This window comes from Molothrus ater, chromosome 11 (assembly GCF_012460135.2).
Source record: "Molothrus ater isolate BHLD 08-10-18 breed brown headed cowbird chromosome 11, BPBGC_Mater_1.1, whole genome shotgun sequence".
In the NCBI taxonomy this organism is placed as follows: domain Eukaryota; kingdom Metazoa; phylum Chordata; class Aves; order Passeriformes; family Icteridae; genus Molothrus; species Molothrus ater.
In genome coordinates this window covers 20,848,406-20,871,592 of record NC_050488.2, presented here as the reverse complement: position 1 = coordinate 20,871,592, position 23,187 = coordinate 20,848,406, and the positions used below count along the sequence as shown (strand labels likewise).

The 23,187-nt window shown below is 53.2% G+C and overlaps 1 protein-coding gene across 2 annotated transcripts in view; it reads left to right on the top strand.

The window, feature by feature from the left end:
• The window catches only part of SRGAP3 (SLIT-ROBO Rho GTPase activating protein 3), a 76,050-nt gene that overhangs the window by 10,120 nt on the left and 42,743 nt on the right, over positions 1–23,187 (top strand). For both annotated transcript variants that reach the window (XM_036390762.2, XM_036390760.2), the window contains exon 2: positions 20,179–20,371. In XM_036390762.2, coding sequence (XP_036246655.1) covers positions 20,179–20,371 — 193 coding nt within the window. The remainder of the gene's footprint in view (positions 1–20,178; positions 20,372–23,187) is intronic.

The window sequence follows — 23,187 nt, the reverse complement described above, 5'->3', positions numbered from 1 at the left end:
CCCTGCTCACGGGGCAGCTGTGCCAGGAGAGGGATGCACACGGGCTGGGTGAGCTGTGCCCTGCTCACAGGAGAGGGATGCACACAGGGGCTGGCTGAGCTGTGCCCTGCTCACAGGGCAGCTGTGCCAGGAGAAGGATGCACACAGGCTGGGTGAGCTGGCCCTGCTCACAGGAGAGGGATGCACACAGGGGCTGGGTGAGCTGTGCCCTGCTCATAGGAGAGGGATGCACACAGGGGCTGGCTGAGCTGTGCCCTGCTCACAGGAGAGGGACGCACACACGGGCTGGCTGAGCTGTGCCCTGCTCACAGGAGAGGGATGCACACGGGCTGGGTGAGCTGTGCCCTGCTCACGGGGCAGCTGTGCCAGCAGAAGGATGCACACAGGCTGGGTGAGCTGTGCCCTGCTCACAGCAGAAGGACGCACACAGGGGCTGGCTGAGCTGTGCCCTGCTCACGGGGCAGCTGTGCCAGCAGAAGGATGCACACAGGCTGGCTGAGCTGTGCCCTGCTCACAGCAGAAGGACGCACACCCCTGCTGGAGCTGGCAAGCTGGAAGCCTGGACTTTGGGGAAGCTGGAAGCCTGGGCTGTTTGGAAGGGGCTGGTGGTGGGTGCCACTCGGGTGGGTGTTCTGTGCCCTTTGGCTGCTGCAGCAGCTGTGGGAATCCAGACTGCAGGATGCCCACCTGAGAAAAGTTCCCAATCTTACAGATTCCGAATCTCCCAGAAACCTGCTTGATAATCGAGGCAGGACTAGATTCCTCCTTGGAAGCTGTAGTCTCAGAGTAGGGTTCATGTAGGCAAGAGGAGGTGGAAGGTGCCTGGGGTGCGAGACTCTGATTTCAGCGTGTTCCTGGAACTCAGCTTTGAAAAGGCTCAAAAAAGGAGAAAAATGAATGGCTGGTGTCGGGACATTGGAGATAAAAACCATCGGATCTGGTAGCTGAAACTGTTTCAGACTATTTTAGTTTTCCTATGAATGTTCAGTTGCAGCTTAAAAAAGAACTGAGACATTATGAGTCAGTTCTGATTTCACCCTTGGGCCAGCAGTTCAAAGCTGAATATAGTGAATTTCAGAAGCCTTCACTAACAGCCTCTGTTCCTTGTTTACTCTGTGTGTGGCCCAGAGAGGGGAGGAGACAGAGACATACGTATGTTTGTTTATATACATATATAAACAAATACAGCACGAGGAAAACAGGGAGGAGTTGCCCCCCTAAAATAAGTAATTGAGATTAGTATGTCTGGGTTTTGGCAAGTAGCTGGAGGTGAGTAAATTGGTTATTGTGAATAATTGATATGAGAAACTCAGACCTGTTTTTGTTTGCGATTTATCTAGGAATGAACTTTAACTTTTATACTTATGAATAATCACTCGCTTTTCTCTGGCTGGCTGAATAAGTGAAAATTCATAAATTGGGATTAACTGTCAGTACAGAACACTGCAATCTGTATAGGAAAACCTGTGTTTACAGGGATCTAAGTTTTTTTTGATTCCCCGTCACCATGGTAACAAAAGATTTTCCATAAGGGTGAGCTAGTCTGGCAATGGGAGTGAGGTAGGACATTCCCATTTTACCTCCAGATCTCTGAACGTTCTTTGACCTCTTAGCTCAGATTTTTAGTACCACATAATGTGGGCTTTTGGTGATGGGATCTTTGTAATTGGTGACTGTTAGCATGCTGAAATTGGTATTTGTGTTATAATCCATGGTTTCCCCGATTCTCAGCAGGGGCTGGTTCCTGTTAACAGCTTTTCATAGGAATTTTTCTGAAACAGTTAGAGACAAATAATGGCCTTTGATTTTCCTCTTCTTTCTCCTAATACTGGACCATAGTTTAAAGCTGAAAATATGGGGGCTCCTGTGTTCCCCCATGGGTTATGGGCACTCTGGAGCTGTCCTGGTGAGCCCTGACAGGGTTGTGGGCACTCTGGGGCTGTCCTGGTGAACCCTGACAGGGTTGTGGGCACTCTGGGGCTGTCCTGGTGAGCCCTGCTGGGGTTGTGGGCACTCTGGGGCTGTCCTGGGGCTGTCCTGGGGAGCCCTGACAGGGCTGTGGGCACTCTGGGGCCGTCCTGGTGAGCCCTGCTGGGGTTGTGGGCACTCTGTAGCTGTCCTGGGGAGCCCTGACAGGGTTGTGGGCACTCTGGGGCTGTCCTGGTGAGCCCTGACAGGGTTATGGGCACTCTGGGGCTGTTCTGGGGCTGTTCTGGTGAACCCTGACAGGGTTGTGGGCACTCTGGGGCTGTTCTGGGGCTGTCCTGGTGAGCCCTGCTGGGGTTGTGGGCACTCTGGGGCTGTCCTGGTGAGCCCTGCTGGGGTTGTGGGCACTCTGGAGCTGTCCTGGGGCTGTCCTGGTGAGCCCTGACAGGGTTGTGGGCACTCTGGGGCTGTCCTGGTGAGCCCTGCTGGGGTTGTGGGCACTCTGGGGCTGTCCTGGTGAACCCTGACAGGGTTGTGGGCACTCTGGGGCTGTCCTGGTGAGCCCTGACAGGGCTGTGGGCACTCTGGGGCTGTCCTGGTGAGCCCTGCTGGGGTTGTGGGCACTCTGGGGCTGTTCTGGGGCTGTCCTGGTGAGCCCTGACAGGGTTGTGGGCACTCTGGGGCTGTGCTGGTGCAGCTGTGGAGATGCTCCAGAGGAGCCTGGGATTGTACAGTGCTGTTCACATGGGCACTAGTTTTGTTCACTAGTTTTAAATCCAAATAGAAAATCGTATCCCTGTTGATGATCTTTTCCTTGAAACATAGTTTTAGCTCTGTATAATGCAGCTGTGTCTTATCTCATTAAAATGTCCTGGCTGGAGGCAACTTATTGGACACAATTTATGAGCAAAGGCATATTCTGAGATTTTTTTGGGAAAGAGAGAAAAAATAATCCATTAAAATTTACAGTAAAATTGTTAGGATAAATGCTATGAATTTAAAAAAACGTTAATTTGCTTATAGTTATTAATGAAATCTATGGCTAAATTTAGGTGAGTTCTTTACACATTCCTTAGTTTGGACAACTGCTCTGCTTTGTTTTATTCAGTTTCAGCATCCATTTGAATGAAAAGCTCCTAAGTTAAAGGGAGATTTTTTTCACTTAACTAATTCTCCTGAGTTTGCAATTATTCCCTAGTAAGAGGCAGTCAACCTAATATATGGACATTATTTCTGGGAAATATTAATGTGTAGCCTTCTACCTTTTCACTGAAGTGATTGTAATTTTATTTGTAATTTATATTTTAAAACTTAAAAGTATGCATCTCGAGTTTGATCTTAAAAGTTCCAGCATGTTAGAAATACACAGTTTTTTGTGAGGCTCTTGGATGTTTTCTTGCCTGCATTTGCCTGGCGGTCAGTCTGTCCGTAGCCTGTGCCTTCCTCCGCTCACCGTGTGTTCTTAATTAGCTCCCCGAAGGCCATACTGTGATTTTTCCCGAGCAGGGAGTGAGCACAGGGCCATGATGATAAAGCCTGGAGAGAGCTGCTGTGGCTCTGTGTGCTGGGATAAACCAGGGGTCCCTCCCTCCCTCCATCCATCCATCCCAGAGCAGCACGCGGCTCCTGGCAGAACTTCCATGTGTGCTGTGCTGAAATCTCTTCGGCTGTGCCCCGTGTGTAGCAGTAGCGTGGTTTGGGGCGTTTGCAAGGGCATTTCTGTGGCTTTCGGTGCGGATGTGCGCTGTGGGCTGGCTGCCCTGTGCTGGGGAGGGCAGCGGGCACTGACACCCCCTTGGTGCTGTGGGAACGCTGGCTCTGCCAAAAATCTCCTAATGCCTCTCTGCTGTATCTCTGTATCTTCTGGCAGAGCACGCATCTTCGACATATGTTCCTCTAGTCTGCAGATAAAATCCTGCAGTGCTGGGAGATCTGACATCCTCCCTGGCTAGCCTGTTACTGATTTGATACTTTTGTCCCAGTACTGAAACTAAATTTTATTTTGCTTGAAGGAGGTGACTCGTTCCTGTGTTTTCCTTGGTGCTTGTGAAACGAGATTCTCTGGGAAGAGTGCTGCAGAGAAATCACATTTTTCTGGGAGTCCAGCTGTATCCTAGGTGAAGCAGGCAGTCAGCCTGGCAGTGCTCCAGCTGGAGTGTGCAGGGGAGCTGCTGTGTGCTCTGAGCGTGGCTGATGGACCGTGCTGCTGCTCAGAGGGACCTCGAGAGCCTGGGGGCACAGCAGCAGGAGTCTCATCAAGTTCAGCAGGGGAAATGCCAAGTCCTGCAAGTCTTTTTTCCCCCAAAGGTGGGGAAATAGCCCTTTTAGACTCACTGTGCTGTTGCAAGCTACATTTCTTAAAAAGCACTCTAATAAAATAATGGTGGGCTGGTCTCTAGCTGGATTTAAAATGTTTCTTGTAATTCACTAATGCACTTCCCATCATGTTGCCAGAACGTATGCTGTGACTTTGAGGAGGCAGCAAATGCAAGTTGCAGAGAATTCCAAATGGCCATTTATTTTGAGCAGGATCTTAGTTCTCACTTGGAGTTTCCTGCCATTACTGAGAAGGCTTAAACATTTCTCCTTGTTCTTGTGTGCTATTTAATCCCATGAGTGTGTGGAGGCCCCTGAAATCGTGCTGTGTGGCTCCATTCAGTTCAGTTTGATGGAGCTGATAAAGGTTGGGTGCTTGCCTGGGGCACAGCCTGTGGGGCCCCGTTAGTGCTGGGGTCTGGGGGACCCGGGGTGTGCTGGCACCAAGCTCTGCCCAGCCATCAGTGGAGCAGCACGCTGAGAGTCCCTGGCAAGTACTTACACAACCCTCTGCTTGAGTCCTCTTGTTGGCAGTATCTTTTATCTTTTTCTTCTTGGTAATAGCTTCTTTCTCTTTTTGTAGTATCCTGTATCTTTATTAATATAGATTCCTATAGGATTTTGCTAAGAGCAGACCAGCCAGTCTTTGGCAGGATGGTGCTTTAGACAAAGAGCAGGAGCTGTGCTCCTGTGTGCTTCTCTGCTGAGCAGAGTAACTGTGCTCCTGCAGGAAGGACACAGCTGTCCTCTGTCCTGCTGTCAGCACCGTCCCCTTCACCAGGGACCATCATCGACAGGAACAGTCAGTGCTGCTGAAACTTAGCATTTTGTTCTATTTTTGCATTTATTAGCATACACTGATTATTCATAAGAATAATTACCCTTTACCAATTCACATTAATTTAGATGGCTTTTGAAAAGCAATCAAGAAGAGTGGGAATGATAATGCATCAAAGGCATATGGCACAGAGGAAATAGGGTGCATTTTACGTAATGACCATGTCAAGACACTGCCAGCTTTTCCCTTCAGACTGCAGTCATTGGTGATGGTTGTGGCTAAAGGCCACAATGTGCTCCCTACCTACCATGCTCTTTGTCTCGCTTCTGTGTCCCTTCAGAAAGAAACAACATCATTTTTGGGGGCACAGCATGAGCATGAAAGCAGGCAAAACCATATACTAGGTCATTTCACCATTCCAAAGTGCCTTGCCTGTCCCTGCACAGGTAGGGTTAAATTCTCAAGTGCTTTTATTATCAGGGAGCACATGAAGCTTGGAGGATACAGCAGATTCTTGTCTGCCCTCAGCCACAGGGAAGAGCCCTGGAGTCTTCTTCATGGCCAGGGTGTTTCTTTGGAGGGGAGAAGGTCTTGACAGTACAGTCACATCTTGGGTTGTTTAGAGGGTCACACACCTGAGCAGGGCTGTGAAGTGTTGCTCTCTCAATCAGGGTGAGTCTTCTCTGACTTTGAACTAGGCAAAAATCCGAGTGTCACGTGGGACTCGTGGCTTAAAAGTACTGAGTGTGTTCTTTTGCTCTGGGTTACAGATGCTGCTCTGAAAGCCAAATGTGATGTGATGAAATAAGAGTGCCTTGGTAGACAGAGATGTGGAGTGAGTAATCCTTCGAGAAGGGCAGGAAGAGGCAGGGTTCAGTTCAGGTCAGAGGACAGGCTGAGCAGTGTCATACACGTTTTGGAGGAGGAGAACAGCAAGCATATATAGGGCTGGTCTTCGTGATGCTTCAGTGGTTAAAACCTTGTTTTCTCAATTCAGGGAGATAAATTCTTCTGTTTTTCAAGTGAGCCTGGAACTGCTCCTGTGCAGATTGGTACGAGCGTTGATCAGCTGGTGCTGCTCGGCAGGAGCAGCTCCCCAGCCCAGTGTGGTTCCAGTCAATATTGGCTGCTTGCAGTGAGCACAAGTCATCCCTCATTGGGAGTGTCTCACAGAAGGAATGGCTCCTGCATGGAAAACAAACACTAGTGAGCTGTGGCAGATATAGCTCCAGGATTATTTTGCTGACATTGTCAGGATTTTAGTAACTGAGAAGAAATCTCCATTGAGGAACGTTTGCAGGGGGTTGGTTACACACTTCATGCGCAGGGAGGGGTGGGTGTCAGTTCTATTAGTCTGGAATAGTGTGTTGTCAGGAGATATGAAACGGGGATGCTGCTCAGGCTGGCTCTGTGGATTCTGCTGCACGTCATTCATGCACTGTTCCGCATTCCATGTGCATTATTTTGGGCTAAATAAGTGAGCCCCCGAGTTCATCACTGCTTCAGCTTTGTGCTGTCAGATTGGAATGAGGACACGCTCTGGATCTGTGTGATAGAGTGGGACTTGTTCCACCAGAGCCTTGTGTTAAAGGAGGAACACAGTTACTGCAGTGTTGGAGACTTCTGTTTATTCCTGGCACTGATGGCAGGATGTAATCACAAAATTAGGAATTCGTGTGAGGAACAGTGACAGCATGCTGCCACCTTTATTTGTTTGAAATTTTGTATCTAAAGGAATCTGTTTACAGCATAAGGAGAAGAGGAAAATACAGTTTTCTACCAGCAGTGCTTTGGTACTTCATTTGATTTATAAATTATTCGATAAGCATGGATGAGCAATCACAAAGAATACTTAAAAAAAAAAAAGCTTGTAATGTTTTCTTTCACTTTGGGGTCTGAACTCATGAGGCCCCCTATCTAGGACCTCAAGATTCGTTGGACTATGCCATGCTTACCTCTTGGCAGCAGTAGGTGCAGTTCCAGGGGGGTTTTAGTCCACAAAGTGCTGTTGAGCATTGGTGGTGAGCTGTTCACGTGGGTGGGTTTGCCTGGTTTGTGCCCAGGTGGGCAGAGCTGGTTTAGGAGCAGGGAGGAATGTGTCCCCTGTGTGTGTGAGTTACACTGCTGTGCACAGGGGTCTGGGCTGAGCCCCAGATGTGCTGAGGCTGACTGCTGCCCCTGTGCACGGATTGCAGACCCATCCCTGCCCTTCCAGGCTGCCTCTGCTCTGCCCACACACCTGCGTGCTCCAGAGACACGAGGAGGCGTTTCACGGTTTGGGCTCCAGTTCAGACCTAGCTGTGAAGAGAGGGTGCTAAACAGAGCTCAGGATCGCATAAACGGGCAATTGGATGTGCGGGAGAGAATGAGAATGACACATGGGGCAGAGGAAGGAAAGGCTGGCTCTGGGAGGAGCCCAAGGGACTCTGACTCTTCGGAGGGTTCGTGCAGGCGGGTGGTGATGGGGGTCCCAAAGGCAGAGGCTCGAGGTGCCTCTGTGCGCCGCTGTCCCCGGGATAAATGACACCAGAGGGGTATAGATGATACCAGATACAAAGGGAGCTCTGCCCCCGGAGCGGGCACAGCTGTGGGGAGCAGCCTGGGGTGGCATCTGCACTCCTGTGCCTGTTCTGCCATTTTAGGGGGGTGAGATTGTGGCTGATGCCTTCAAACACAGGAGGGCTAGAGCAGAGCAGAGAATACGTGTTTGGAATGCTCCCAAAGTGTAACATATTGCACATGTATTATGTAGGCTCGGGAAACGATGTTTAAAGTAGCTGAGCCCACAGGCTACTTGGACAAAGCAAATATCAAGACCATTAAGTTCTCTAGCTAAGCTTGACTTGTTATTAAGGTCATTTCAATGCGTATTTTGATAACTGTGAGGTTTCTGTGTAACAACTTTGTGCTTGAAATTTTTTTTAAATCAGTTGGAAACATTTTGCCAGATCTTTGTCAAGCTGTCAGTGAGAGCTTTGTTGTACGCAGTAGTGATAGAGAAACACCTTTGAAAGTAATTTTTCTTCTTTTTCACTCTTAGGCTGACAAATTGGGAGAAGCGGGTTCTCTGGTCATGCAGGTCAAGCAGAGAAAGGGAGGTTCTCAAAGGGACTGCAGGTGTGGTGCTGGGTTGGAGGGGGTTGAGAGCCTGTCAGTCACTGCAGGGAGTGCTCAGGGAGCATCAGTTCCATGTGTTTTTATAAGCCTGTTCCAATGTCAAACCCTGTCCTAAAAATGTGCTAAAATTGCCTGACAGTATTGACCCCTCAAGATGATCCCGGGGCAAGGGAAGTTCAAGATTTCTGCTCAGAGAAACTCAGCATTTCAAAAGGGGATTTTGGGAGGGCTGGGGTAAAACAACTTCCATATGGAATACAGACTCGTAGGTAACAATAACACATTAAAGGATGGTGATGTGTGTAAGGCGCTGCTGCTGCCGCCTAAACTCTGTGCTTTAGTGTATTTATACCTGCCTGTAGCAAATCCTTCCTCTCCCTTTGTAACTGCTTGCTGTAGCCTCTTTCCAGCTAGGGGGAGTTAGTGTTGGCAATGTTAGCATGGTGTGGATGGACATCCTGAGGCCAGATGGAAGGAAGGATACCCGGGGGAGGGCCGGGGAGAAGCTGCCCATGGGCTCAGCTGCCCTCGCCTCAGAGCAGGCATCCTGAGCTGGCTGCCCTGTTCCCTCAGCTCTCCTGCCTGACTCAGAGCGTTTCTATCAGATTTAGCCAGGTTCTGTTCCTCTGAGCTCCTGAAGTCGGGACAAGGAACGAAAGTGGAAGGCAAGGAAGTTCTGGACATCCCCACCCATCTGCACAGAGAGGCAGAGGACTCTGTCTCTTCTCTCTAAGTTTTGGAAGGGCAAAGTGTCAAGATTACAATGAGAGTGATAAATGTGACGCTGTCAAAAGTAAATGTAGTTAAAGCAGGTTCCAAATAAGCCAGGAGCAGCTCTGAGTCAGCAGAGAGGGGCTATAAATACCAGAGCTGATGCAGCAGCTGCGGCTGGGGGGGCCACCAGGGAAGAAAGGAGTGGAGAGGCTCTGGGATGTACCAGGATCCACATGTGTTTTGAGAAGCTGTCAGAGAGAAGAGAACCAGAACTGGTAATTACAAGGTGCTCTCCAGATGCTTAGTCTAGAGTTAAATGGCTGGTTTTCCTAGGTTCTCCCTAAGATGAAGAAAAAACCAGAACAGGTGACTCAGAGCTGTGCTTCAGTGGCAGGGGGAGCTTGTGCAGGTGTACAGGGACTTCACCTGCACTGGAGCAAGCACTGCTGTTGCTTGTGCATCTGTATTCCCAGCACCCTGGAGGGAGAGTTCACAGTAAACAAACCTTTAATTTAGCAGAGTTTTAAACAAAGTCTGTGTTCACTGTCTCTGTGTGGTGTTTTTGGGAGATACAGAAGCAGGGGAGCAGTGCCTGCATGCTGCAGGTTGGGGATGTGCACGGAAGTGGCATGGTCACAGCTGACAATGCACAAAGATTAAGGGCAAAATAATGTTCTGATGTGCTTTTGCAATTGAAGATTATCTGGTGATAAAGTCATGAGATGTTTATTTGTGGGGAGGTTTGTGTTTTGTCTATGTAATTGCTTCCTTTTTGCACCTTGGACGTCTGCAGCCATGTATTTTTAAATGAATGGTAGAAACCAGGGCTGACAGGTTTAATTTTCCACTCCTGCAGGGCTCTGCCCACTGACATGCTCCCCTCTGCTGTCCCTGCTTGCCAGAATGATCCAGCTTCTTGTGCTTCCATCTAGTCTTTGTTTTCAGTCCTTAGTTTAAGTAGAAATCCGTGGCTTTATTCGGACCAGTCCCCTTGTCCCCCCTGCTCTCCCTGTCCTCAGATGGGGTGGCAGTGGCATGGTGAGGGTTGCTGGTGGCTGCTTCCATCCTTCTGTCTCCTGTGTGTTCTGCTCAAGTCTGGATTTCAGGTGGGCGGGCAGTTCATTACTCTTCCTGCAGCATTTATGCAGATTGCGGTCTGAGCTTATTTTAGAAGAGCAAAAATCAGGAGCAATTAGCAATCTGCTCAGGAAGGAGCTAGGAGAGAGGCAGACAGCAGCTCTGTGGCATGCAAAGGACTGGGCTGTCTGCTGAGCTCGGCCAGTTGTCCCCATGGAGCCCCTTTGTGCATCAGTGTGGCCGTGTGGGCGAGCACTCCTGCTGCCAGCTGGAGCAGAGCCACTGCAGGTGAGCAGTGCAGGAGTTCTGCTGGACTGCAGCTGCAGGCTGCAGCCTCACGGGCTCAGGTGCAGGCAGGGCAGTGTGGCAGCAGTGCTGTACAGGAGAGGCAGCTGTGTCCATAGCTCAGGCATGGCTGCCAAACCCTGCCAGGGGCACAGGCTGCCCCAGCACAGGGCACAGGCTGCCCCAGGACACCCCATGGGGCACAGGCTGCCCCAGGACATCCCTGCCAGGGGCACAGGCTGCCCCAGCACACCCCATGGGCACAGGCTGCCCCAGGACACCCCATGGGCACAGGCTGCCCCAGGACATCCCTGCCAGGGGCACAGGCTGCCCCAGGACACCCCATGGGCACAGGCTGCCCCAGCACAGGGCACAGGCTGCCCCAGCACATCCCTGCCAGGGGCACAGGCTGGCCCAGCACAGGACACAGGCTGCCCCAGGACACCCCATGGGGCACAGGCTGCCCCAGCACAGGGCACAGGCTGCCCCAGGACACCCCATGGGCACAGGCTGCCCCAGCACAGGGCACAGGCTGCCCCAGCACATCCCATGGTGCCTCCTCACCCAGCAGCCCTGGGCCAGGCCATGGCTGACCCTGTCGGGGAGATCTGACCAGGGCTTAGTCTGCCCTCGGTAACAGTTCACATAAATAAACAAATGCCAGTCTTTATTTTCTCCCCTGCCAGGATGATGCATTGCTTCATTTCAGTGACCATCGTTAACATGGCTGCATCTCAGCCCCGTAGTTTTCCTTGTATGAAGGGATGTGAATTCAGTGAATTGGAGAACTCTGCATGTCAGAGTGGGAGCAGAAGAGAAAGAGGGGATTTTTTAAGAAAACAGTGCTTTGACAGAAGGAATGCTGGAATGTTTACATCTATATCTTGTCTTCCATATGCGTGTGGCACGAGGCAAGCGTGGCAGGAGAGTCCTGCAGGAGCGGTGCTGCAGCAGCCCTGCTCTGCATACCAAGGAAATCAGCTGAAATATCTGAGGGATTATTTTCTGGAAGTGATGGACACCTGCAGTGACAGCTGACTTTAGCCAGAGCTGTAGCTGCGGGAGCCCTTTCTGTCCTGATAGGGCTTCAGGAAAAGCTGTGCACACTGGTGCATATGGATTGCATTTGTCTGCTGGCTCGCTTCCCCTGGAGCTGCCCAAGTACCTTTAATGCCCTTTCTTATTTCTGGGTGGGAATTTAACACTCCTGTACTACACCAGGCTATTTCTGTATTTTCTTTGGTGTTTATCTATAACCATCTGGTTTTGCACCCACTAATAAATGGGATGCTGGGGAAGATGGTGAGAGCAGACAATATGCTTTATGCTGATTTACCCTTCTTTAGAAGGCAGGAGCACAATCACTTTGTACTGAAGAAATGAATAATCTCTGCTTTGTGGGTGGCAGCTGCACAACCCAGTGATCCCAATGTAGAACATATTATTAGCCTCAAGCTAAGCTGTCTGCAGTCTGGAACTTGCTCCAGGTCTATAGTAAATGATGAATTCATGAGGAGGTTGTGAAGGATTGGGCTGGATCCTGTCTGGTAGCGAAAGCCCTTTGGAGACAGTCTGCTGGATGCTCCATTGCATGTCTGTTACCTTCTGAATATCCTTGTGAATATCCATCCTTCTGCACTGCAGCAGGGCGTTCTGAAGGTCTTTATTCACCCTGAAACACCCCAAGACTGCTGGTGCTGCCTGAGGCTGCGTTTGCAGCCATTGGGGAGGGTTGTGCTGGCTCTTGGGAAGGTGAAATCCCTCCCCACGTTTGTGCTTCCTGTGTGCAAGTTCCAGGCTGGCTGGATCCGGTGACGGATGATGCACTTCCATTGGTCACGGCGCAGCTTTCCCTTGCTATTGCGATACTCTGCTTTTTCTGGAAAGGAGGAGCAGGGAAGAGCAGGGTCAGCCCTGGGCTGGCATTTTGCTGATCTCTGGGGCAGAGGCTCTGAAGGAAGCAGCGCTGTTGATTCCCTGGCAGCAGCTGAGGCTTTCCTGGTCAGTGCTGATGGAGGCAGGGGCAGAGCATCTGCTCTTGCCTTTGGCCAGGTCCTTGTGCTGAAATTGAAAAAGCACAGTGGAGATAGTCAGCCAAGAGGACATGGAAGAGCAGCATTTCTGGGTGATGAGGACATGCTCCAAAGGAAGCATGATCAGGCTCCAGGAGGGCTCAGGAGGTTTTGGTCAGAGGCACAGTGTGAAGCTGGCCATGCCAGGTACAGGGCCCAGGGAGCCAGCTGCCTGTGGTATTTGTAGGAACATTAAATCAAACAAATAAGAGAAATTGGGCAACTGCTGCTGTTGGAGTTGCCCATTCCTGCAGGTTCCTCAGTTTGAGTCTACTGCTTTGGAATTTGTTTTTCTTGTTGTTTTCTGTGTCCCTTCAGACTGGGAGCAGTTTGGCCTTGAAACAAAGTTCAGGCCCATCTCCACTGCAGAAAAGCACAGTGGGAAACAGCAATGGCAGAGATGCCCAAGGAAAGACTTGTTTTATCCTATCTGTAAAATTAGGTTGTAATCCAATCCGTCTCTCTTTCTGGAAGATGTTGAGGCTTATAGGATACTTTGAGATGTGAGATGAAAAGTTCTTAAAAGGAATTATCCTGTGTTTTTAATGCATGTAAAGTATTACTCTGGAAGAGAATTGGTTCAGTGGATCCATGAATACACAGATTTTTCAGGCCAGAAGGCACTGCTGGGTAATCTGATCTGATTTGTGTGTATAATATTTGATCCTGTTAGGGCTGTACAGAGGTTGGGGAACTCGCACAGATACAAGGGGCTGGCTCTAGGAACTGCCTGCAAAGCGCCACTCTCTTAATGATCTGTGAAATCTTTCCATGCCTGGATTAAGGAATGTGAGGTGCTGAAGTGAACCGTTTAATGATCTTCTCCTTTATTCCATCTCAGTGGCTCAGGGCAGGATTCTCATTCTTGTTCAGCTCTTTCTTTTCCAGTTTGAATACATTCTCCTTTGCATCTTAATAGCCGCCAGCCCGGAGCTCCGGTTACATCATTTCAGGGCTTTGAGCTGTGAAAGCCCCCCTTTCTCCAGCCACCCCGTGCCTCCCAAGCGGGCAGTGAGGGTCTGGAGCTCCTGCCGCCTGTGCAGGAGGGCAGGCAGAAGAGCTGTTTTCTCTGGGGAGAAAGCCACCATCTGGTTTGGTGACGCTTCCTTTGCTCTTCTTGAATCGTGAACAGATACAAAAGATCTGTTTGGTTCTTTCTCTTTAATGCTTTTGTGCATCCCTTGTGTTCCTAACAGGCAAAACCAGAGGAGGCACAAACTCAGCAAAGGCAGCTGTTCTGCCTTCCCCCTTCTCCTCCTGGGGACAGAGCTCACTTGGGCAGAAGTGCTGGCTGTGGGGCACAAGGGGCTCCCCACAAGACACAGGCAGCAAGCAGGGGATTGCCAGGGATCTTGGAGTGCTGGAGGTTTGGGGTGCACCTCTCTAAAGTTTGGCTTCTCTAATGTAACACCGAAAACCCCAAAACAAACAAACAAACCCAAATTCAAACCCCAAACAACAAAACCAACCCCAGCCTCCTCCGAGTCTTTTTAAATGAGCATTTCTGGGGTCTCACTCCAACTTTAGTCCTGTAAATTCTCCTTCCCATTGATCAGCATGATGAGTGCAGGGCTGCATAGCCAGACAGCAGGGTGCAGGGACAATAAATGAGATTTACTCCCTCGGTGCTGCTCGCAGTCAGACAAAAGTGGCAGCAGATGTGACCAGTTCAGGCTGTGAATTACAAGTGGACGAGTCTCTGTTCCCAGGGAAACGTGGAGGTGCCAGGGGCTGTGGGAAAAGGAGCTGGAGGATGCTGCAGCCCAGGCCAGGGGCTTCCCCCACGCCAGCCCTCTCACTGGGGCTGGGGTCGGGGTCCCTGTGCCTGGGGGTCCCTGTGCCTGGGGGCGTCCCTGTGCTTGGGGGGGGGGGGGGTCCCTGTGCTTGGGGGGGTCCCTGTGCTTGGGGGGGTCCCTGTGCTTGAGGGGGGGGTCCCTGTGCCGGGGGTCCCTGTGCCGGTGGTCCCTGTGCTGTGTCCCTGTGCCGGGGGGTCCCTGTGCAGTGTCCCTGTGCTGTGTCCCTGTGCTGTGTCCCTGTGCCGGGGTCCCTGTGCTGTGTCCCTGTGCCGGGGGGTCCCTGTGCAGTGTCCCTGTGCTGTGTCCCTGTGCTGTGTCCCTGTGCCGGGGTCCCTGTGCAGTGTCCCTGTGCTGTGTCCCTGTGCTGTGTCCCTGTGCTGTGTCCCTGTGCTGTGTCCCTGTGCTGTGTCCCTGTGCTGTGTCCCTGTGCCTGGGGGTCCCTGTGCTGTGTCCCTGTGCTGTGTCCCTGTGCCCGGGGTCCCTGTGCTGTGTCCCTGTGCCGGGGGGTCCCTGTGCTGTGTCCCTGTGCTGTGTCCCTGTGCTGTGTCCCTGCCAGGCCCGGCGGGCTGGCACAGACCTCTCTGCTGCATTAACCTTGAGCCGAAGCACAGCAGGATTGAGGGAAGCAGAGAGCTGGGGTGCTCTGGAACTTTGGGTGCTCCCTGGAGGGGACACAGTGTGGAGCTGTCCTGTGCTGGTCCTGTGCCCTGCATTTGGCAAGGACCTGGGTCAGTACCTGCTGCCAGGCTCCAGCTCTGCTTGTGCCTCTCTTCACAGAGAGAGGTGGGGAAAAGAGCCACTTTGGGTCAGTCTGGCTTATTTCTGTGAGTGGTGCCGAGTGAAACAAACCAGCTCCCATGAGAGTGAGGATTTCCTCTGCAAGCGGGTTTGCCTTCTCCTTAGTGTCAGAGAGGAAGGACTGTGGCATCCCTGGACAGCATTGTCCAGGAGATGAGAGAGAACCTGGAGAGGCAGCTGCCCAGCTGTTCCAGAGCCAGGGAAGCTGTGGCTGGCATTGGTGCCGGGTCTGGACACTGTGGCCAGCTCTCCTCCCATCTGGCACACATGATGTGTGGTTTGAAGTGCTGTTTCTGTTTCTAAATTGGACATAATTGCCGCACACCATTATATCTGTTCTCACTCTTGATCTGTGGGAAGTTTGGCCTTGAGGCTCAGTTGAAGTTAACAGTACCCACTGTTTGGATTCCTTTGGTTGGTTTTTGGCTCCTGGTGTCCCAGGACCACGGGCTGTGATGCGGGCAGTGCTGCCTGTGGAAGGAACTGGGTGCTCTCTTCACCCCAAACACTTACTGTTCCCTGCTGCCTCCTCACGAGCCAGGCTGGCTGCTTTCAGATCTGCATTCAGAGATGGTTTTTAAAGGGAAGTCCGCTGTCAGTAGCTCCTGTGGATGTGGAGTATCAAAGTCTATGACAAATGCCACCGCCTTGGCAGCAGCAGCCACCCTCGTGTGCAAGGACAGGAGAGGGAAGGGAGCAGCGTGTGGGATCTGCTGGTACTGTGCCTCTCGGTGGCAGAGCTTTGCCACCATCTTCTTGTGCTTGCTAAGCTCATTATTAATCATTTCAAGGCTTCATTGTCACCATATCAGCTGTGGTATTTGTTCTTGGACATTGAGGGGCTGTTCTCATCTTCCTTTGCCCTTTGCATTAAACGAGGGGCTGCTCCAGGGCAGGGGTTTCCCAGGAGGGAAGAAGTCCCTGGGTTCAAGATAGGCTATCTTACACTTTCACTTCCCTTCGGAGTGGTTGCAGATGAAGTTGTTGCCTCACAGCCCAGCAAGTCATGATGTGGGTACGAGGGAAAACTGGGGCTGTGCCCACAAAGGGCTGCGGCACGGGCTGGGGATTACAGACACACATGAAAATACCTGAGAAATGCCACTGCCAGAGGAGTTGTTTTCATACTGGAGAGAAGTGTTTTCCTTTCTCTCTTTTTTTTTTTTTTTTTTTTTTTAACCGGGAGCACTCGTTTCAGATAAAAGGCTTGTCTTGTTCTTTGTTTTACCAGGAGCCGTATCTCTTGTCTTTGTCTAGGCAGTGATGTTACTAATCACACGGAAGGAAGGAGAGGGGAGGCTTGGGCAGCTTTGGGCTGTTTGCTTTCCGTGCCGGTCCCCTCCGGCTGCTCCACAGTAGTGATGAGGGCACCCCTGGCATTTGTCTGTGGGTGCTCCAGGCTGAGGGCCTGCAGCTCCTTGGCTGTGGGGCTCAGTGCTGTCACTGCTGGGGCCTGACAGAGCCTCTCCTGTGGCAGCCCATCCCGTGCATCCCTCTGCTGCTGCTCCAGCCCCGGAGCTGCTGTGCAGGGAAGGCAGTGCCCGAGGTGCCGGCAGCAGGAGCACCCCAGGGACCGTGTGGGCTCTGAAAAATGCCCTGCCAGCCTGGGATCCAGCCCGGACTGAGCCTGGCTCCTGGGCATGGCTCCGGGGCTGTGCTGGCTTCACTGCCCGCAGCTGGGGCACTCCTGCTGGAACGAACACTGGCTGGTGCTCCACAGTGCATCCAGGAGCTGCATCAGCTCCGAGTGTGCGTGAGGGCTCTCCCCGGGGAAACCGCGTGTGCTGGTCACACATGGGGTGACAAAGCGCTGGAAAATGCACCCAAGGCATTTCTGTTAGGGAGAGGGCTGGACTTCTAGGGAAAGCAGCACATGGATACTCTGAATGTGACACAAAAACAATTGAGAGTCAAATGGCCTTGTTAGTGTGTTCTGTATTTGTATAAGAATTGGATCCTCCCTGAGTCCAGCTTGCTGTGCTATATTTGCAATGAACTATTGGGTCTAATCCCAGTTGTGAGAAAATAATGGCTTTTGTTGCCAAGCATATTTTCTCACTTGTCACAAATCAGTGGGGTGAGGCATATGTTAGAGGAGCGGCTGTCTCAGGCTGCCCGGCGGGAGGATCCGTGACAGCGCAGTTCTCCTGGATGGATGATCGGGATCATTCAGCGCGGTGGAGCAGCGGGGGTGGGCGGGCTGCACCCCAGCTCCGTGCGGGGCTTTGTGCCGGGGTGGCCGGAGCTCCGTGCGGGGCTTTGTGCCGGGGGTGGCCCGAGCTCCGTGCCGGGCTTTGGGCCGGGGGTGGCCCGAGCTCCGTGCCGGGCTTTGTGCCGGGGTGGCCCGAGCTCCGTGCGGGGCTTTGTGCCGGGGGTGGCCCGAGCTCCGTGCCGGGCTTTGGGCCGGGGGTGGCCCGAGCTCCGTGCGGGGCTTTGTGCCGGGGGTGGCCCGAGCTCCGTGCCGGGCTTTGGGCCGCGGGCACGGGAGGGGCGCAGCTCCGGCTGCCTTGGCCCAGCCCGTTGCTGGAGAAACCTCCGCCTTTGTCTGGCCGTGTCTGAGCAGCCAGAGCGCGGCTCGGGGTGCTGTGCCAAGCCCCATCTCCTGAGGAGCAGGAGCGGGCTCCGGTCCGCAGCTGCTGGGGCAGGCTGTGCGGGCTGCAGCAGCACCAAGCCCACCCTGCAGGCTCTCCTGGCTCCCCTGCCTCCCCTGTGTCAGTTTAGGCTCCGACCTTTGCAAGTCTTAACTGCCCAGGATTTCCCACTGTTTGCCTGTGGAGAATTGGGTTTATTTAATAGCCCGTGCTGAACTTCCCGTGTGTTGCCTGACCATGAGCTCTGCAGGGTATCCTGCTGTCCTTCTGCTGGGGCTGGCTTCCATGGTGGCTGATGCCAGCTGAGGAGCCACAGGTAAAGTTTTGGGGTTTGGTGCTGAAGAGAAGATTATCTACCGTGGAAAGCATAACTGGCAGCTGGTTGAAGGTTGGAATTGCAGGCCTGTGAATCCCCCAAGGGACAGGATGGATGTAGCATGGCTGCAAGCAGTGCAGGAGCTGTCGGGGCTGCCCCGGAGTGCTGACTGTCAGGGACCCTTGGAGCACTGAGCAATGTCCTTCTCTCTGCCACCACATCTGTCTTTGCATTGGTGATGCCAGCAGCTTTGCATTTTGCTTTCTACACAAACCCTTCCCGTTTAGCATGCAGCAGCAGCCCCTGGGGTCAGTGCCCATCTCCACTGTTGGTGTGATGGTTTGTCACTTGGTGGCTTTAGGGACACAGCTGGCAGCTCTCTCTGTCCACGGGGCCTGTCCTTTGCCTCTGTGTGCTGGGCTGGCACTGACCTGGCTGAACTCCTGCAAGGAAACAGAAGTGTCAAATCAACACGTTACAGGCATTGGAAAAACAAAGAAATTCTGTTGACAAAGGTCAAAGTGTGCCAGGGACAGAGAGAGCTGGGTTCCAGCAAACTGGGAACAGAGGGAATAAAGACCAGTTCTTGTGAGACCTTGTTTGCAATTTAGCATCCTTTCCTGCATTCTTTTAGCAGAGAATTTAACTTTTGAAGGTATCTCTAGCATTCTCAGTGGAGTGGGATTGTCCTTCATTCTGGAGCTTCTGCAGCTTGCTGAGAGTGAGGGCTGATGTCTGTATGTCCGTGTGCAGCAGATGCCCAGAGTGCCAGGGAAAGCCCTGTCTGGGCAGAGGCAGCAGCTGTGCTGAGCATCCTGCTCTGCCTCACCCGTCCTCCTCTGCTGGGGCCCTTGGCTTCTCACCGGTGTCAGGTGAGCAAAGTGAGAAAAACAGACCTTACAAACCTTAGGGAAGGCAAAGGACATCCTGTGTGTCGTGGATTGCTGGTACAGCTGTTAGGAGCATTAAAGAGGCTGTTTCTGTAGGTGGACTAAAATGGCCACAAGTGCCGTGGCTGTTCTGGGCACATGAGGGGAGGAGTGAAGGGTCTCAAGGTGAGCACGTGCAGGAGCTGCCTGGCCTCAGCTGTGCCCACCTGCTTCTGCCAGGGCTGAGTGGTGCTGGGGAGCTGGGGCTGCTCTCCCCTGTCCCCGAGGGCTCTGGGAACAGGGAGGCAGCACAAGGACCCCTTCCATCAGCTGACCCCTGCCATTCCAGCTCCTCTGATCCCTCTGCCGTGCAGCTGCCCCCTGCAGCCAGCTCAGCCCAATTGTTCTCAGTTTGAATAGATTTTCCTATGGTCTAGTCTCGTTTTGCCTCTCCCTTCAGTTCTGCACACGCCCTCCAGGCAGAGCTCAGCTGCTGCTCCAGGGAGAGTGAGCAGCTCCTGCACGGGCTCCTGGCCAGGTGCACTTCACAGAGCTGCAGAAACCCTGCCCGGGGTTGGGAAGAGTTGGGGAGGTATATTGCCATCGCATCCTGTGCCACAGGTGCTGTGTTGCTTCTCTTGCAGACAGGGCCAGGGGTCTGGCTGTGCCCGTGAGCAGCTCTCCCTTCCCTGCCTGCCTTGCTGGGATCAGCATCCCCCGAGTGTGGGATTTGCAGCCGAGGGGCTGGGTTCTGGCAGCGCCAGGCAGGGCCAGCACTGGAGCCCAGCTGTTCCTGCAGTGCCTGTTCCTACAGGATGCAGCAGGGACCCAGGTGCTGCAGGGGACACCAGCTGCCCAAGGAGCCTGTCCCACGCTCCACAGGCACCTCCAGTGCTGCTGAGCCCACTTGGGGAAGGTCGCAGGGGACTGCAGTGTGTCTGTCCTGGTGTCTGAAGGTCCTCTGGGGAAAGCAAATAAACACGGAACAGATGAAACCTTTGGTGGTTTGAACTGGGATTTGGAGGGTGTGAAAGACTTTTTAAGCCTTTGAGCCAAAGCTGGGTTGGATTTGTTGTTAAACCTGGCAGTGCAGGGGGATGGGGTGAGAGACGGGTGCATGGCAGTGCCAGCTTCCTTAAGGTCAGTGCTGGCTATATTGAAGGTATTCACATTGACATTTATCAAGAAATAAAACCTTAGTTTATATGAGAATAGTGTGTGATTTCAGGTAGTACCAGATAGATAGAAGTATGGTTTTCTGGTTTCAAAAGGCAATTGAAAGCTCTGAGGTTGGTCTCAGTGTTGTAAGACTGTTTATTTTGACAAAGAATAAGGTTTAATGTGAGGCTGGTCGATGGCACTGTTCTGCTGTCTCTTGGGAAGCAGATCCTGTGGTTATTGAGCCCAGAATTCACCCAGGGCTTGGAGGGAGCTCCGGCAGAGCTGTGCTGTTTGCTCTGGGACAAGGGAGGAGAAGTGTCTGTAGCTGATGTCTTTGTTCCTCTCCTGTCCTGTGCCTGCAGAGATCCGAACGCAGCTGGTGGAGCAGTTCAAATGCCTGGAGCAGCAGTCGGAGTCGCGGCTGCAGCTGCTGCAGGACCTGCAGGAGTTCTTCCGCAGGAAGGCCGAGATCGAGCTGGAGTACTCCCGCAGCCTGGAGAAGCTGGCCGAGCGCTTCTCCTCCAAGATCCGCAGCTCCAGGGAGCACCAGTTCAAGTGAGTGGCTGTTCCCAGGGCAGACTGGTGCAGAGCAAGGGGCACTGGGGGTTGGCCTGCGGCCTCGTGCTCCTAAAGCAGAGTGAAGTCACGTCAGCCTCCACTGTCTCATCCCTGCGTGGCTCACAGAAGGAACTGGACATTTGTCTGTCCAGGACTTGCACCACAGCATCGCTGACCTGTGCTGCCTGAATTGCACTTACTGAGCACTTCCTGAGCAACACAATAAAATAGGAACTGGGGACTAGGAAGGAGTCAAACCCCTTGATTTTTTGAAGGGTCTTGAATTCAGCCACTGATTTGATTGTGCAAATAGGGGTGGGCCTGGTCCATAATCCTGGTTTTTGTGTGTAGCCCAGTCACCAGCTATCCAGGTGCTGGGTGTTTCATGCAGGCTCACTGGCAGGCTCAGGGTTGGAAGCAGTTTCTGGAAATGGAATTTACTGCACTTTATTTGCAATAAAGTATGTGCTTTTTCTGTGCTTAGCCGTATGGTGTTGGAGGGAGGCAGATCCTTAGTGGAAATATTGTGAAACAAAGCTTTGAAGTAGGAAATATGAACTGAGTCCTGGGATTGTGTGAGAATCAAACCAGTGATGCAATTGTGAAATCCATGAATATGTAAATATGTGTTTTCAAAAGCAGTTTCTTTTCAGTTTAACCACACTTGTGAGCTTGGCTAAACCAGAAAATATCTGAAGAAAATAGAAAGGAAAACAACCTTGACTCAGAATTTCATTTTGGAGGCGACTGCTCTGTGTTGAGGATACTGGCTTGTGCCGTTCTGCTGGCTGGTGACCTCAAGGCCCTGAGGAGGCCACTGCCCCTTGCAGCTGGGGGCTGCTCCCTGCTCCCCATGTGTGCCAGGCCAGAGGGACCCGGCTGGGCTCTGTGGGGCCACGCCTGGTGCTCATGCTGGGGTTGGCAGCTGCTGTGGGTTGTTGTGTCCCCTGCCACAGCTGGCTCTCCTGGCAGTGTCAGGGTGCAGGGTCTCACTGGGCAGCATGGGCAGAGCAGGAGCTGTGCCCGTCAGGATGTGTGCCCAGCAGGAGCTGTGTGCCCAGTGCCCGGCAGGCTGTGTGCCCAGTGCCCAGCAGGAGCTGTGTGCCCAGTGCCCAGCAGAGCTGTGCCCGGCAGGCTGTGTGCCCAGTGCCCAGCAGGAGCTGTGTGCCCTGTGCCCGGCAGGCTGTGTGCCCAGTGCCCAGCAGGAGCTGTGTGCCCAGTGCCCTGCAGGCTGTGTGCCCAGTGCCCTGCAGGCTGTGTGCCCAGTGCCCAGCAGGAGCTGTATGCCCAGTGCCCTGCAGGCTGTGTGCCCAGTGCCCAGCAGGAGCTGTGTGCCCTGTGCCCGGCAGGCTGTGTGCCCAGTGCCCTGCAGGCTGTGTGCCCAGTGCCCGGCAGGCTGTGTGCCCAGTGCCCGGCAGAGCTGTGCCCGGCAGGCTGTGTGCCCAGTGCCCAGCAGGAGCTGTGTGCCCAGTGCCCAGCAGGAGCTGTGTGCCCAGTGCCCTGCAGGCTGTGTGCCCAGTGCCCAGCAGGAGCTGTGTGCCCAGTGCCCAGCAGGAGCTGTGTGCCCAGTGCCCAGCAGAGCTGTGCCCGGCAGGCTGTGTGCCCAGTGCCCAGCAGGAGCTGTGTGCCCTGTGCCCGGCAGGCTGTGTGCCCAGTGCCCTGCAGGCTGTGTGCCCAGTGCCCAGCAGGAGCTGTGTGCCCAGTGCCCTGCAGGCCCAGTACCCGGCAGGCTGTGTGCCCAGTGCCCTGCAGGAGCTGTGTGCCCAGTGCCCTGCAGGCCCAGTACCCGGCAGGCTGTGTGCCCAGTGCCCAGCAGGAGCTGTGTGCCCAGTGCCCAGCAGGCTGTGTGCCCAGTGCCCAGCAGGAGCTGTGTGCCCAGTGCCCAGCAGGAGCTGTGTGCCCAGTGCCCTGCAGGAGCTGTGTGCCCAGTGCCCTGCAGGCCCAGTACCCGGCAGGCTGTGTGCCCAGCACAACCTGTGCCCTGGGACCGTGTGGCACTGGCAGCGTGGAGCCAGGTGCTGGTCCTGGCTGCTCTCCTTGCAGCACCTGAGCCCGAGCTCTCCACCTTTGCCTCCCTGGGCCACAGCGTTTGTCCCTGTCTCTGTTTCTGCCAGCGGTGTCTGTGAAAGTCTCTCAGCTGGAATTGTGCCCTTTGTTCCAGATGAAGCTCATGTCGTTCAGTCAGTGGCCAAAGGCTGAAGCTGCTGTTCAGTGCCTTTCAGAGAGAGCCTGGGCTTTGCCTGCTTGCTGCCCTTCTCCTCACCAGCCCCAGTCTCTTCCTCTCTGTGAGAGTTTCTTCACAGTCTGTTTCTTCCTCTAACCCCTGGTGATTTTTTTCCTGTTTCCGCTGCAAGAGCAGTGATTTTTGCTGTCACATTACTAAATCCTATTTATTCCATATTACTAAATCCCATTTAATCTGTTTACTTGGTCTCTCTGGTGTGAGGCTTTACCGCTGTCTTATGCCAAGCTCTGCTGATGATGAGTCGCTGTTCAGATCCTCTCTGTCCTTTTGGCATCTGGCTGTTGCATGTTGGTTGTGTGGTGCTGGGTGCTGCGCTGTGCACCAAGGAATTGAAGGAGCTCTGGTTCAGAGATGGAGCCCACAGAGGCTCAGGGGGTGTCTGCCCTCACCCATTAGCTCAGAGCAGTATTGGGACTTTGCATTGCTTACAATTCTAGAAGCTGCTGCTGTGCAGTGTCCACAGGTGACAAGTGGTTCTCCACTGCTCTAAAGGACCTGGGCACAAGTGCTGGTGTTGGTGGTGTTAGTTGGGTCAGCTTGATTTCAGTGCTCTCTCCTGCTGAGTCCT